Source organism: Panulirus ornatus, chromosome 2, assembly GCF_036320965.1.
Source record: "Panulirus ornatus isolate Po-2019 chromosome 2, ASM3632096v1, whole genome shotgun sequence".
In the NCBI taxonomy this organism is placed as follows: Eukaryota; Metazoa; Arthropoda; class Malacostraca; order Decapoda; family Palinuridae; genus Panulirus; species Panulirus ornatus.
In genome coordinates, this window is record NC_092225.1 from 28,412,197 (window position 1) to 28,428,709 (window position 16,513).

Genomic DNA, 16,513 nt, shown 5'->3' on the forward strand with positions numbered 1-16,513 from the left:
TCGCTGGCAATGTTGTCTTCTCAAGGTTGTGCTTCAGGGTTTAGCCCGCCGGATTCACCCGCCTTGATAACGCGAGCACCTTCTGCAGGAACAACAACAAGAAAAAAAATAATCAGCCGTTATCTTCTACCGACATGGCAATGACTAAATATCTTCCACGTAGCCTGAAATTATGGTGCCATAGAAGAATTATGTGTAGGAATGTGGTTACATCAAGTGGCAGTAGCACGGAAGTGGGCTTAAAGAGTGATTTTTACACACAAGATCAGCAGGAACTACAGAAGACTGTCAAGAAGGCAGGTCTTATTTGATTGCTCTATTAACAGGGTTATACGTACAGTGGGAAACATGCATCAATATGAACTTAACTCATACTAATTACAGTGTAACCTAAGTGATAGTGATTTCAGTGTATAACCTAAATCATAGTGATTACAACGTGTAACCTTAAGCAAAGTTTCATATTGATTGGGAAGAGGTTAGGTCCACCAAAAAAAAAATTGTAAATAACAAGTAGGCGATATGCACGTATTCAGAAATAACAGAGACAGAGAATAAGTTTATATGGGAGGCATCGTTATCAGGTGTGGTTTGTATTAATATGAATCAGTTTTACCCTATGTGAGATGTGTCATTGCCAGACAGTGCAACTTTTACTGTTATCTTTATTAAAACACTTTAACTAGAAGTTTGATATTTTTTCACTGGGTAAGTTTAGGCTTATATCACTTATTTTTCTTATTTATTTTTTTTAGTTCTCGTGAGAGAATTATATTGATATAAATTTTATTTGCAAACTGAATCTCTCACAGCATTGCAGGTTTATTTTATCAGCTGTAGTCCAGTTCTCTTGGATGTTGGTGACAGTTTGAACTGAGGGATATAGGATCAAGGGCACCAGAGAAATGACATGGATTAGGGTGAAACACATGTTAATGACCATATATATTTGAAAGAAATGCACATTAATGGAGTTCTAATATGAAGTAGAAATTATCGAGACTTGGGAAGCATGATTTGGAACATTGCTTTTATCTCACAACAAAAAATGGAATAGTGGAAAGGGCTATGATGATCAGGGGAAAATGTTGAGAAGTAAGAGGAACATTTATAGAAATAAACAGATCCTCTCAATACATCACATGATTTCCCTAACTAACCTAAATTTACCTTTTTTGTTACACTGCCTTAGAATTATGTCATTGTAATGGCATTTTTATTCAGTTGAAGGTTTGTTTGCTTACTCTGTTGAGTGTGTTTACTTCCTCCCATGCATGTACCAAAGATGATGGAAGATGACATGATTGTTGTTGATATATTTTAATGATAATCTTGAAGAATAAGGTAATTATCTCATGGTGAAGTGAGGTGACAGCACAGGAGTAACAGATGTCCAAAAAATCATAACAGCACGAACAACAGATGCTCACATTAAAATGACAACATAGTTACAACAGATGTCCAAAACATCATGACACCAGAGGGCCAACAGATGTCCACAACATCATGACAGCACATGAACAATGGTTCCCCTGATTTCTAGGAGTGTTTTGTTTACTATTCAGCCTGCATATTACTTGATCATCTTACCCAAGAGTCTAGTCATATATATTTCCTTCAGATCCTTAAGTTATCTCTGTGGTACACTTTCCACAAAGCCTGTCTATCAGCTCTTGTCATATGCTTTCTCCAGTTCTAGTTATGCCACATACATTTCACTCTCTCCAAGTATTCCTGACAAATTCTTCAAAGCAAACACCTGGTCCACACGTCCTCTACTTCTACCAAAGCCACCCTGTCCCTCCATTATCAGATTTTCTATGCGTACCATTGCCCACTCATTCACCATGTTGTAGACACCTCACCAGTAACACTCATCCAACTTCTACCTCAATAATCTGAGCACTCTTTTTGAACTCTTTTTCTTTGTATAAGGGCTTTGCACTTGCTTTTGGTGTTACCAAATTTTGCCTGCTTTTGGCTACGCCATGTGAAAAGTCACTTGGCAAGATGAAATCAGTGCCATTAGAAAAGAAGTATCAAATGTCCTTACTGCATGAGTGGGTTTTATTCCTAGAAACTTGTTTGTATTACCTGGAGTCAATTTTCCCATTTGAATGTATGCAAGAAAGGGTGGGAGTTTGTTTTCCTGGCCTTGGATCTTGAGTACTTCAGTTCCATATCTGCTACCCAGCTTTGCCATTATTTTTGTTAATATCTAAATAATTATTAGTTCATTAGTTAGATACAAATCTACTGAAGAGGCATGTAGATTGGAGTACTTTACCAAAAAGATATATGAAATATACAGTGTACTGTACCATTTACTGAGCGTAATTTGAACATTTTGCTATTATTTTTGTGCATGTCTAACTGATTATTAGTTCATGCATAGGTGAGAACCTACTGAAGAGAATTATGTAGAAAATTTTATAAATATACAGTTTACTGTTTTATTCACTAAGTACAAGAATGTTTTGCTCTGAAAGCAATGAAGGAAGTCTGGGGGCATGGTAAGGTTTTGTATGATATTATCTGTACATGTAGATAATTTTTGATTCATGTATTAGCAAAGAACCTAATAAACAGAATTGCTTAGAAAAAAATTATGAATAATGCAATTTACCGGGTAAGTTACTGATTAAAAATTGAATGTTTTAAATCGAAGGCAGTTGTGAATGTTCAGTTTTGACCAGATAGTTAGTATTACTCATGCAGAAACAGTATTTTTACCTTACCTTTATATCTGTGATAAAGCAGTTATCCTAAGTAGTATGTATGCTAACAGCTTGTTGACAAGGAAATCAACCCATATGTGGACGAGTGGGAGAATGCAGGTCGTTGGCCAGCACATAAGATTATGAAGCTCTTTGGTCAGGCAGGTTTATTAGGAATCGACAAGCCTGAAGGTAAGTTCATAGTAATTTCTTTTGGGTCACCAGGGTTGATTACATTTGAATGTTTGATATATAACATTTTCATGGTAGAAAATAGAGGTATTAAATAACAGTTTTAAGCCTGAAATCAACAAGTCAAGAAAAATACAGAATCATTAGAGTAATTCCTGAAAACATAACAAAAAGATTGCAGAAAAAGATAAATGATTGTCCAGCAAAGAAGTTGGTGTTATTGCAATACTTAGTGACTGCAGAAACATTCAGAAGATTACACTTCTGGTTTAAGACAACACCAAATGAACATAGAGTAGTTGACTACACCAGTGGAGTAGCAGCTGAAAAAAATAGCATTATGTAACAAACAAGATGAGTAATGGGATGAGAAGAGGCAGTTGAGAGAAATGTCAGTCTTCAACATACAAGTCAATTGGTGAATGCTATGTGCTAGCCTTGCCATCATGGTAGCATCTCATTGTAGGTATAAAGGTAGGTCAGTGATTGTTATGGCAAAGATGTTTGAAGGTATAGTAGTTCTCTAAATACAGTATAGATGTGAATCTTTGGTTTTGAATGTAAGAGGAAAGAAGATGGTGGGTGTGTTAAAGGTTAAATGTGTTGTGAAGTAAGTTGATCCTGCAAGTATTGACAGCATAAGAGAGGAGTGTGATAGAAAGCACATTATGAGAAAGCAGACCTGGGTGTGATGAATTGTTACATATATATGGCAAGGACAAGTGAAGAAATGCTGACTAAGAGGTTATGTTATGTGTCGGAAGTGAAAAAAGCAAGGGGAAGGGGGAAATGAGAAAAAAATGGAAGGATAGAGTGAAGGAAGTTGTGGGATATCAGGCCCTAAATATTCAGGAAGTTGTGCATAGGTAAAATGAATTGGATCGATATAGTATCATTTTGTCAGTGAGCTGAATCAGGGCAAATGAATTGGTCATAGTAAACCATAGAATAGTCAGTAGCTTATGGGTGTAGATGATAGGCTTTGGTTTCGTTAGCTTGTACATTGCAGTTAGTAAACAAATGTGTAAATGAGGCTGCTGTTCATTTTTTTTCTGATCGTACATTAATGAGGCACAATATTATTCACTATGTATTAAAGTGTACATGTGTATTTATGTATATGTAGAAATGTATAGGTATGTATATGTGCGTGTGTGGGTGTTTATGTATATTCATGCGTATGTGGATGGGTTGGGCCATTCTTTCATCTGTTTCCTTGCGCTACCTCGCAAACATGGGAGACAGCGAATAAGTATAACAATTATAATTAAAGTTTGTATTGGTCTCCGGTGCTGATTTATGTTCAGGATTCATTTAGACTATTTTGGTGCCTAAAGTCACTTTTAGCCTCCTAAATGATGCTGTTTCATCATTACAAACATGAACAAGGCACTGAAAATGAAGCATAATTTTTTATATACATTTGGTTTTAAACTAATTAATTTTTGTTCATAGTAAAAGATTACTTATTCTGTAAGAACATTTGACTATCCAAGATCCTGTTTATGATGATAAACATATGGAATGACTGGTACTGCTGTGTTGCCAGAGTATGGTGGGCTTGGCTTGGACTGTAAATACCAAGCTGCCATGGTGGAGACCTTGGGTTATGTTCGTGCTCTGGGTATCAGCTTGGGAATTGGTGTACAGACAGATGTAGCAACAGCTTCCTTAGCCAGGTATAGTAAAGTATGTGAATCATGTTGTTATTCGATGTGTAGAAATATCCAGAGTGAAAAAAGTGTGATTACAAGGTATGATAGTGTAATAGTTTAAGATTACTTTAACCCAGTAATTGCCTACAGTGATGGAAGATAACATAGGTGTTGGACTCCATTTAAAGTTACTTGAAAATCATCAGAGAGGCAGCTGAAAGAACAGCCTGCTTCAGTTAGGATAATCATATAGATTGGTTGGATCTGCATATTTTTAAGGTTCTAATCTGTTACAAGTTTGCATAGCAAAGTTTTATATTATGACTGAATTGTGAGTTTGCTTGTATCTTTGTACAATATTTTGCTTTAGCTCTGCTTTCCAAAACTCTTGAAATGATTTTCTCCTTTCCTTATTTCTCCCTCTCTTTAGTCCTTTTTTATGTTTGTGAAGGCTGTCCTCAGAGTTAACTTTTGTCCATGGTTGAAGCTTCCTACATTAAAAACAAAATAAAGATTTGCAACGATTATGTTCATTATTAACCTCACACACATTAACTTCATAGTGTAGTGTAGTGTAGCAGCCTCACTGTTGCTCCAACCTTTGATGTCCCACTAAGTTATCTTTTTCATCTCAAGATTCATGGTTTTCAAGTAATATGATAGATGCATTAACCTTATAGTGTCAAAGATATTCATATAACAACGAAAAACATTGCTTTATTAATATTTTTTATAACTTTTGCTTAAATAACATGAGAAAGTTTTGCAGATGTTATAATTAGTGTTATTCATTGATGATATTTTCTTTTAACATCAAAACTGTTAAAGTTTGTAAGATTACCAGCAACACCAGTCACAGTGTTGTCAAGATGCAGGTGCCAGCAACATTGCCTCCATTTTTGTTAGAGTACCCTCTCCTACCTCATCTTGGTTAACTTTCATTGCTGAGTCATTGTCCACAAAATTACTCTCCACTCTTAACCAAAAACAGATCACCGTTATCAAACAATTCAGAATCATCTGTCTTGTCCTCTAAATTTAGAAAACTTGTGCAAGTGTGCTGTCATTGCCTTTGGCTGGAGGATGACTGACTATAATTGCCTATGTATGGAGTGGGAGGTTTATATCTGTGGGCCCCATCTCTTACACATTTCCTCCTATCATGCATCTTAGATTTATGTATGCTGTCTGCATTAACTATGTATTCAGTTATTTTATTACATTCATCCACAACTTATAAAAGTGCTTCTCTATATCTTTTTAAACAAGCTCTCGCTTAATGTCATGCTTGTCTTTTGGTTGTCCTAACCCTAAATCTCTTGAAGCAGTTATCACCGTCTTTGTTATCGGTTTTGTGTACAATCTTAAAGGTTGTGATGAGGTCACCCCTCATTTGCCTTCTAAAGTGGGCAGAGTTAAGGCTTCTAGCCTTTCTCTGTAACTCAGCTATCTTAATTATGATAACATTTTTGTTGCCCTTCTCTGGGTCTTCTCTGTTAGCTCTCTGTGCATCTTTAGGTGTGATGACAAATTTGAGAATCATATTCTAATTTTGGCCTTATGTTGGATATTAGTACCCAACACTCAGGCCTGATGCATGGCATTGAAATTGTAGTTTGAAACTTGTTGGCCGCCTCAATGCATTGCCCAAGTTGCATAAATATCTGTCTGGGAGTGTTAAGGGGATAATCTTGCACTGTGACACACTTGTGGCCAAACATCTTTTCTAACTTTTCATTCCTCATTATGTACAACACTTTCCCTTGCACTTCATCCAACTCAAAGGTCCTACTATCTCTAGGGCTTGTCTTACACAAATTTTTCTCATTTTCCTTTCATAATAGTATGAAGTACTATCCTTTTGCATTCATCATTCATCTTACATTATACTCACTCCAACAAATTTGCAGCTCTTTTTAAAAGCAGCTGCATTCACATGGTTTTCATTCTAAGCCACATGCACTGTGTGTAGGAAATATTAAGAGAGCTTGGATCCCTGGTCCAAACCCTGAAGACTAGCAATGAAGACAGGGACACGCAACCCTGTGAAGTGGACTTATTTTCATCCTACTCCTGATTATCTGTTCCAGAATGGTAAAAACCATGCCTGAGAGAAATTTATCACAGTTCAAAGCATTTTCCTATTTCTGTGAATAGAAATAAAGTTGCTATTTGTTCATGATTCCTTAGGAACTGGTTTCTCTTCCATAGTTTTATTTTGACTTGAGAATATATTAAATAATTTTGAAACAGTTGAATTACCCAGTGACCAGGCTGACTTTGTTTTACTTGATTTTTTATTACCCTGGGGATTGGGGGAAGAGAATACTATCGTTATATCTCCTGTGTGTCGTAGAAGGTGACTATAAGCTGCCTCTGCAGGGCTGGACATCCTTCCCTTCTGAACTATCACTTGCTAAATGTAGGAATAGAAGGGGTCAAGTGAGGACTAATCCTTAAAGATTTAGTCCCTGACTCTACCATACATGGGTGGAGCATGGCAAACAAGTACAAAAATATACATATGGCATATACTGGTATATTTGAAGTGTTGACCATGTAGATAGCATTGCTAATATTTTTTTATTTCGTTTATTTAGATTTGGAAGTGATGCTCTCAAGCGTGAATTTTTAGCACCAAGCATCTCTGGAGACATAGTAGCATGCCTTGGTGTCAGTGAGCCTGGCGCTGGTTCTGACGTGGCCAGTATACACACATATGCTCGGCGACAAGGAGATGACCTAATCATCAATGGCCAAAAATTGTGGATAACAAATGCATGGAGTGCTGATTGGATCTGTCTGCTTGTGAACACATCTGGAGGACCAGCACACCGTAACAAATCACTCGTCTGTGTCCCCATGAAATCCCCAGGTTATACTTGCCTAATGTTCCTGTAGATGTATCCTTTGTTTTCACTGACTGACATAAGTAATGTTGATATTGTAAATATAATATATACATAAAAACATATATGTTCATATACTTGAGTAACTGGTGATTTAAAGTAACTATTAATCCAAAGTTTTTGGCCAAATTTCCTTCATATTTCCTATATCTTAGACATCATTCAAGTTAAGTTTTTCACTGGCCCAAGAATGCTGAAATATCTGAGGGAAAGAGCCTTACTGATTAATTGATTAATTAATAATACTCACATGCAAGCATAAGCCATTTACAGCTGTAAGCAAATTATATCAGTTGAAACATTAATATCCAGTGTATGATGGGCCCATATCAAGGATTTGCCATGAGCAATGGTAAATGTCATTCAGCAGAAGTCACTGCCTAATGCAGTTAAAGATGAAATATACATCTGGATTTTCTGTCTGTGTGGATGTTCAATAAATGTGTTTACCCTTTCAGTCAGTACCCTCCTATACATCTTACCAGAAACACTCCACAAACTTATACCTCTGTAGTTTAAAACACTAACCTTTATCCCCAAACCTTTATCCCCATGCCTTTATACAGTAACACTATACATGCATTCCACCAGTCCTTAGGCACCTCACCATGATCCATACTGTAGATAGATAAAGTATGGATCATGATGAGGTGCCTAAGGATTGGCAGAATGTGTGTATAGTGCCATTGTATAAAGTCAAGGGTGATAAAGATGAGTGTTCAAGCTACAGAGATATGTTTGTTGAGTATACTTGGTGAGTTGTATAAGAGGGTATTGATTGTGAGGGTGAAAGCATCAGGCTGGAGAGGAGCAGTGGGGTTTTAGAAGTGGCAGAGGATGTGTGGAACAGGTGTTTGCTTTAAAGAATGTATGCAAAATACTTTGATGGACCTGAAGAAAGCATAGGATAGGGGTAATAGAGATGCCTTGAAGCTAGAAGCGGTGAGAAGTTTTTATCAAGGGTGGAAAGGATGTGTACAAGTAGGAAAAATTTGCTTGGGATAGAGTGAATTGGAATGACATGGTATACTGGGGTTGACATGCTGTCGGTGGACTAGATAAGGGCAAGTTAAGCTTCCAGGGTAAACCATGGAAAGGTCTGTGGGGCCTGGTTGTGGATAGGGAGCTGTAGTTTGGTGCATTACACTTGAGAGCAAGAGAATGGATGTGATTGCATGTGGCCTTTCTTTGTGTGTTCCTGGTGCTACCTTACTAATGCAGGAAATGGCGATCATGTATGAAAAAAATACTGATATGAATGAAACAGTCACCATATGTTACCTGTATTATAATGAAAATACAACAGTACCCCTAACTGTATGGATGAGCATGGTTGTTATACAAAATGTTACATTGTTTGCTGGTAATTCCACTAGTGCAAGGTCATCAACAAAACCTCAAAATTTGTATTAGACACTTTCGTGATGCCAATAGCATCACAAAGTGTGACGTATGCATAAACAAAATGATAATATTTACAGGTATTGTACTAAATTTAAAGGACATTTGTATTTTGGTAGAACTCACTTTCTGCGGAGTGGCATGTGCCACCGTTGCTTCTCACTAAGGAATACTGCTTTCCCTAAGGAACAATACTTTCACAAAAATAAAATTGCCTCTCTTTGGCTATGGGCCTGTTGTTTTCCAGAAGTACTGTTCTCAGTTAATAACTCAAATAAGCAGTGTTTCAATAACATTACAGTACAATTATCAGTAAGCTTTAAGAGATAGACGTAGGCTGTTTTGTCAACACTCCCATAACCCCTTCTTTTACCATAGTACTTAGAAGTTCATGTGGACTGAGTTATGCTTATCTGTAAAATATCCTGTCTTCCACCAGGAGTTAAATTGACTAAGCTGATTGACAAATTAGGAATGCGGAGCTCCGACACTGGTCAAATATTCTTTGATGAAGTGCGAGTTCCAGCCAAGAATATCGTAGGAGAAGAGGGAATGGGCTTCATTTACCAGATGTTACAGGTAATGATTATGAGAAGAATGCCCAGCTGACTACACATACTGTGAATTTGGTAGCTTTGTTAATTGAAGAAAAATATATACTGACTTGAAATGCACAGTTCCAGGGGGAGCGACTCTGGTTGTCACTGATAACTCTGAAGCCACTGGAACTATGTATACAAGAGACAATCAACTACTTGAAGGAGAGAAAAGCATTTGGCCAGCCATTGCTCAGCAACCAGTATCTACATTTTCGTTTGGCCGAGCTTGAAACAGAGCTGGAAAGTTTAAGAGCTCTCATTTACAGGACTTTAGGTTAGTTATTAATATAACATGATAATGTTTATAAAGGATACCAGACTCCTACCACAGTAACCAGATCACATGATAATCTTTTCCTTATAAAAACTTTTAACTAGATATGTAATACTTTTTGGCTGTGAAGACACCATGGCTTCATTTTAGCTTTAGATTTTTATAATTAAGCACTGTTTACATGCAGAATGTCCTGGTTATCATTTTCCATTATTGCTGGCTCTGTACATTACAGTATTTGATGCAGAGTATTATTTTTTTTCTATACTTGATTGCTGTCTCCTGCATCAGTTGGATAGTGCTAGGAACTTCCATTTCCATGGTTCCATTTCACTACCATGTATCTAAAACACTTCAATTCCTCCAGTTTCTTTCCGTTCAAACTCACACCTCCAATTAACCTGTCCCTTACCCCTGCTAAACCGAATAACCTTGCTTTTGTGTACATTACTCTTATCTTTCTCCTTTCACACACTCTTCCAGACTCAGTCACCAACTTCTGCAGTTTTTCACTCAAATTTCTTACTTGTGCTGTATCATCAGCAAACAACTGACATGCTTCCCAGGCCTTTCAATCCTCCACAGATTTCATACTCATTCCTCTCTTCAAGACTCTTGCATAAATAAATTAAACAACCACTATGTGACCATATTTCACAGTCTTTATGTGATGTAGAGAGTTTATGAGGTATTTTTAATCAAGAATATAAATGGAGCATGAAACTGTACCATTCCTTAATGTTCTCAGGTGGGAAATCTTTGGACTGATGACTTTGAGAGTAACATAGGAGTCAGTAGGGATGAGAAGTAAGTATATTTGACTAATATAGATCTCTAATTACCTTCCTTTTTGATGAATGTTTTTTCCAGATTTGAATGTATCTGGTCAAGATATGGTAAAATTAGCCTCCATGTGTAAGCTGAAGTCTGCACGTTTAGCAAGAGAGGTTACTGATTCATGCCTCCAGTTCTGGGGAGGGATGGGCTTTACCAATGAGGTATGTTGTTCTCAATTTTGTAAATCATTATAGACATTTAACCTCTTCATTTGACAATTTCCTTCATTTTCACACTAGCTTATGTAATTCTTAACACTTTGAAAAGATCATTTTACTGTTCCTTAATGTTGAATGGGCTAGCCACCTCACACCTTGGGAAATATGGTTTACATGTAGATTCTATATAGAATAATACTTTCTTTCAATAATTTATGCTCAAAAGCTCTATTTTTCATTATATACTTTCTGTAGTATTAACAGAAGTTCTGGAAATTAATGTTCTAAAACTGATTTGGTAATTAAGAAAAGATAGAGGGAGACTTGTAAGGATAGGGAACAAGTGGAAACTTTTGCCATGGCCACCCTCTTTATTGGAGTTTCCAGAGAGAACAGATACCAGAGATATAGATAGATGGTGTGTGGAACAGCTGTTTACTTTCACTTTAAGCTAAGACGGCACAGGAAGTTGTGGATTCGTTGCATTGCACATGACAGCAATATTTTTCATACATATTTGCCAATCCCCACATTAGCGGGGTAGCATTCAGAACAGAGGACTGAGCCTGAGAGGGAATATTCTCACTTGGCTCCCTTATCTGTTACTTCTTTTGGAAAAATTAAAACAGGAGGGGAGGATTTCCAGCCACCTGCTCCCTCCCCTTTTAGTTGCCTTCTACGACATGCAGGGAATATGTGGGAAGTATTCTTTCTCCCTTATTCCCAGGGATATGTACCGAAACCATGGCTCCTTATCCACATCCAGGCTCCACAAACCTTTCCATGGTTTACCTTAGACATTTCATGTGCCCTGGTTCAGTCCATATGACACATGACAGCTAGAGACTGAGCGTGAATGAATGTGGCCTTTTTTGTCTGTTTTCTTGGCACTACCTTGCTGAAGTGGGGGGTAGCAATGTTGTTTCCTGTGGGGCACGGTGGCTCTGGGAATGGATAAAGGCAAGCAAGTATGAATATGTTCATGTTTATGTATTTATATGTCAGTGTGTGTATATGTGCATATGTTGATTTTTTTTTTTTTTTATTTTGCTTTGTCGCTGTCTCCCGCGTTAGCGAGGTAGCACAAGGCAACAGACAAAAGAAATGGCCCAACCCACCCACATACACATGTATATACATACACGTCCACACACACAAATATACATACCTATACATCTCAATGTACACATATATATACACACACAGACTTATACATATATACACATGTACATAATTCATACTGTCTGCCTTTATTTGTTCCCATCGCCACCTCGCCACACATGGAATAACAACCCCCTCCCCCCTCATGTGTGCGAGGTAGCGCTAGGAAAAGACACCAAAGGCCCCATTCGTTCACACTCAGTCTCTAGCTGTCATGTAATAATGCACTGAAACCACAGCTCCCTTTCCACATCCAGGCCCCACACAACTTTCCATGGTTTACCCCAGACGCTTCACATGCCCTGGTTCAATCCATTGACAGCACGTCGACCCCGGTATACCACATTGTTCCAATTCACTCTATTCCTTGCACGCCTTTCACCCTCCTGCATGTTCAGGCCCCGATCACTCAAAATCTTTTTCACTCCATCTTCCCACCTCCAGTCAGGTCTCCCACTTCTCCTCGTTCCCTCCACCTCAGACACATATATCCTCCTGGTCAATCTTTCCTCACTCGTTCTCTCCATGTGACCAAACCATTTCAAAACACCCTCTTCTGCTCTCTCGACCACACTATTTTTTTTACCGTACAACTCTCTTACCCTATTATTACTTACTCGATCAAACCACCTCACACCACATATTGTCCTCAAACATCTCATTTCCAGCACTTCCACTCTCCTGTGCACAGCTCTATCCATAGCCCACGCCTCGCAACCATACAACATTGTTGGAACCACTATTCCTTCAAACATACCCATTTTTGCTTTCCAAGGTAATGTTCTCGACTTCCACACATTCTTCAAGGCTCCCAGAATTTTTGCCCCCTCCCCCACCCTATGATTCACTTCCGCTTCCATGGTTCCATCCGCTGCCAAATCCACTCCCAGATATCTAAAACACTTCACTTCCTCCAGTTTTTCTCCATTCAAACTTACCTCCCAGTTGATTTGACCCTCAACCCTACTGTACCTAATAACCTTGCTCTTATTCACATTTACTCTCAACTTTCTTCTTTCACACACTTTACCAAACTCAGTCACCAGCTTCTGCAGTTTCTCATATGAATCAGCCACCAGCGCTGTGTCATCAGCGAACAACAACTGACTCACTTCCCAAGCTCTCTCATCCACAACAGACTGCATACTTGCACCTCTTTCCAAAACTCTTGCATTCACCTCCCTAACAACCCCATCCATAAACAAATTAAACAACCATGGAGACATCACACACCCCTGTCGCAAACCTACATTCACTGAGAACCAATCACTTTCCTCTCTCTCTACATGTACACATGCCTTACATCCTCGATAAAAACTTTTCACTGCTTCTAACAACTTGCCTCCCACACCATATATTCTTAATACCTTCCACAGAGCATCTCTATCAACTCTGTCATATGCCTTCTCCAGATCCATAAATGCTACATACAAATCCATTTGCTTTTCTAAGTATTTCTCACATACAGCCTTCAAAGCAAACACCTGGTCCACACATCCATTACCACTTCTGAAACCACACTGCTCCTCCCCAATCTGATGCTCTGTACATGCCTTCACCCTCTCAATCAATACCCTCCCATATAATTTACCAGGAATACTCAACAAAGTTATGCCTCTGTAATTTGAGCACTCACTCTTATCCCCTTTGCCTTTGTACAATGGCACTATGCAAGCATTCCACCAATCCTCAGGCACCTCACCATGAATCATACATACATTAAATAACCTTACCAACCAGTCAACAATACAGTCACCCCCTTTCTTAATAAATTCCACTGCAATACCATCCAGACCCGCTGCCTTGCCGGCTTTCATCTTCCGCAAAGCTTTTACTACCTCTTCTCTGTTTACCAAATCATTTTCCCTAACCCTCTCACTTTGCACACCACCTCGACCAAAACACCCTATATCTGCCACTCTATCATCAAACACATTCAACAAACCTTCAAAATACTCACTCCATCTCCTTCTCACATCACCACTAATTGTTATCACCTCCCCATTAGCCCCCCTTCACTGAAGTTCCCATTTGTTCCCTTGTGTTACGCACATTATTTACCTCCTTCCAAAACATCTTTTTATTCTCTCTAAAATTTAATGTTACTCTCTCACCCCATCTCTCATTTGCCCTCTTTTTCACCTCTTGCACCTTCCTCTTGACCTCCTGCCTCATTTGCATTATTTCCTCCCACTCATTTGTATTATTTCCCTGCAAAAATCGTCCAAATGCCTCTCTCTTCTCTTTCACTAATAATCTTACTTCTTCATCCCACCACTCACTACCCTTTCTAATCTGTCCACCTCCCACGCTTCTCATGCCACAAGCATCTTTTGCACAAGCCATCACTGTTTCCCTAAATACATCCCATTCCTCCCCCACTCCCCTTTCCTCCTTTGCTCTAACCTTTTTCCATTCTGTACCCAGTCTCTCCTGGTACTTCCTCACACAAGTCTCCTTCTCAAGCTCACTTACTCTCACCACCCTCTTCACCCCAACATTCTCTTTTCTTTTCTGAAAACCTCTACAAATCTTCACCTTCGCCTCACAAGATAATGATCAGACATCCCTCCAGTTGCACCTCTCAGCACATTTACATCCAAAAGTCTCTCTTTTGTGCACCTATCAATTGACACGTAATCCAATAACGCTCTCTGGCTATCTCTCCTACTTACATACGTATACTTATGTATATCTCTTTTTAAACCAGGTATTCCCAATCACCAGTCCTTTTTCAGCACATAAATCTACAAGCTCTTCCCCATTTCCATTTACAACACTGAACACCCCATGTATACCAATTATTCCCTCAACTGCCACATTACTCACCTTTGCATTCAAATCACCCATCACTATAACCTGGTCTCGTGCATCAAAACCACTAACACACTCATTCAGCTGCTCCCAGAACACTTGCCTCTCATGATTTTTCTTCTCATGCCCAGGTGCATAAGCATCAATAATCACCCATCTCTCTCCATCAACTTTCAGTTTTACCCATATCAATCTAGAGTTTACTTTCTTACACTCTATCACATACTCCCACCACTCCTGTTTCAGGAGTAGTGCTACTCCTTCCTTTGCTCTTGTCCTCTCACTAACTCCTGACTTTACTCCCAAGACATTCCCAAACCACTCTTCCCCTTTACCCTTGAGCTTCGTTTCACTCAGAGCCAAAACATCCAGGTTCCTTTCCTCAAACATACTACCTATCTCTCCTTTTTTCTCATCTTGTTTACATCCACATACATTTAGACACCCCAATCTGAGCCCTTGAGAAGGATGAGCACTCCCCACATGACTCCTTCTTCCGTTTCCCCTTTTAGGAAGTCAAAATACAAGGAGGAGAGGGTTTCTAGCCCCCGCTCCCGTCCCCTTTAGTCGCCTTGTACGACACGTGAGGAATGCATGGGAAGTATTCTTTCTCCCGTATCCCCAGGGATAGGGATATATATATGGAGTGAAAAAGATTTTGTGTGATCGGGGCCTGAACATGCAGGAGGGTGAAAGGAGGGCAAGGAATAGAGTGAATTGGAGCGATGTGGTATACCGGGGTTGACGTGCTGTCAGTGGATTGAATCAAGGCATGTGAAGCGTCTGGGGTAAGCCATGGAAAGCTGTGTAGGTATGTATATTTGCGTGTGTGGACGTATGTATATACATGTGTATGGGGGGGGGTTGGGCCATTTCTTTCGTCTGTTTCCTTGCGCTACCTCGCAAACACGGGAGACAGCGACAAAGTATAATAATAATATAAATATATATATATATATATATCCCTGGGGATAGGGGATTAAGAATACTTCCCACGTATTCCCTGCATGTCGTAGAAGGCGACTAAAAGGGGAGGGAGCGGGGGGCTGGAAATCCTCCCCTCTCGTTTTTTTTTTTTAAATTTTCCAAAAGAAGGAACAGAGGGGGCCAGTTGAGGATATTCCAAAAAAGGCCCAGTCCTCTGTTCTTAGCGCTACCTCGCTAACGCGGGAAATGGCGAATAGTTTAAAAGAAAGAAGAAAGATATATATATATATATATATATATATATATATATATATATATATAGGTGGCGATGGGAATGAATAAAGGCAGACAGTGTGAATTGTGTGCATGTGTCTGTGTGTGTATATACATGTGTACATTGAGATGTATGGGTATGTATATTTGAGTGTGTGGACGTGTATGTATATACATGTGTATGGGGGTGGGTTGGGCCATTTCTTTCGTCTGTTTCCTTGCGCTACCTCGCAAATGCGGTAGACAGCGACAAAGCAAAATAAATAATAAATAAATAATATATATATATATGTGTGTGTGTGTGTGTGTATGGGCGTGTATATATATATGTCTATGTGAGTGGATGAGTCATTCTTCGTCTTTCCTGGTGCTTCTTTGCTGACACAGGAAACGGTGATCAAGTATAATAAATAAAATAGAAATATATATACCCTAGCATGAGCCAGGTACCCATTTTATCGACCAGTCCCTAGGGGTGGGTGAACAGTTGGTTTGACTATGGACTGACTGCCACAACCAGGATTCGAACCTATGCGCTTGACCCTAGGCGGCCCATGAATGCATCACGTTCAGGAATGCTAACCACTACATTATGA

General features: G+C 38.9%; 1 protein-coding gene across 1 annotated transcript in view; it reads left to right on the forward strand.

The window, feature by feature from the left end:
- The window catches only part of LOC139755191 (probable acyl-CoA dehydrogenase 6), a 23,352-nt gene continuing 6,839 nt past the window's right edge, over positions 1-16,513 (forward strand). The window contains exons 1-7 of the mRNA XM_071673356.1: positions 1-296; positions 2,789-2,909; positions 4,459-4,588; positions 7,165-7,439; positions 9,314-9,453; positions 9,552-9,747; positions 10,618-10,745. Of these exons, the coding sequence (XP_071529457.1) occupies positions 135-296; positions 2,789-2,909; positions 4,459-4,588; positions 7,165-7,439; positions 9,314-9,453; positions 9,552-9,747; positions 10,618-10,745 (1,152 nt within the window). The 5' untranslated portion in view covers positions 1-134. The remainder of the gene's footprint in view (positions 297-2,788; positions 2,910-4,458; positions 4,589-7,164; positions 7,440-9,313; positions 9,454-9,551; positions 9,748-10,617; positions 10,746-16,513) is intronic.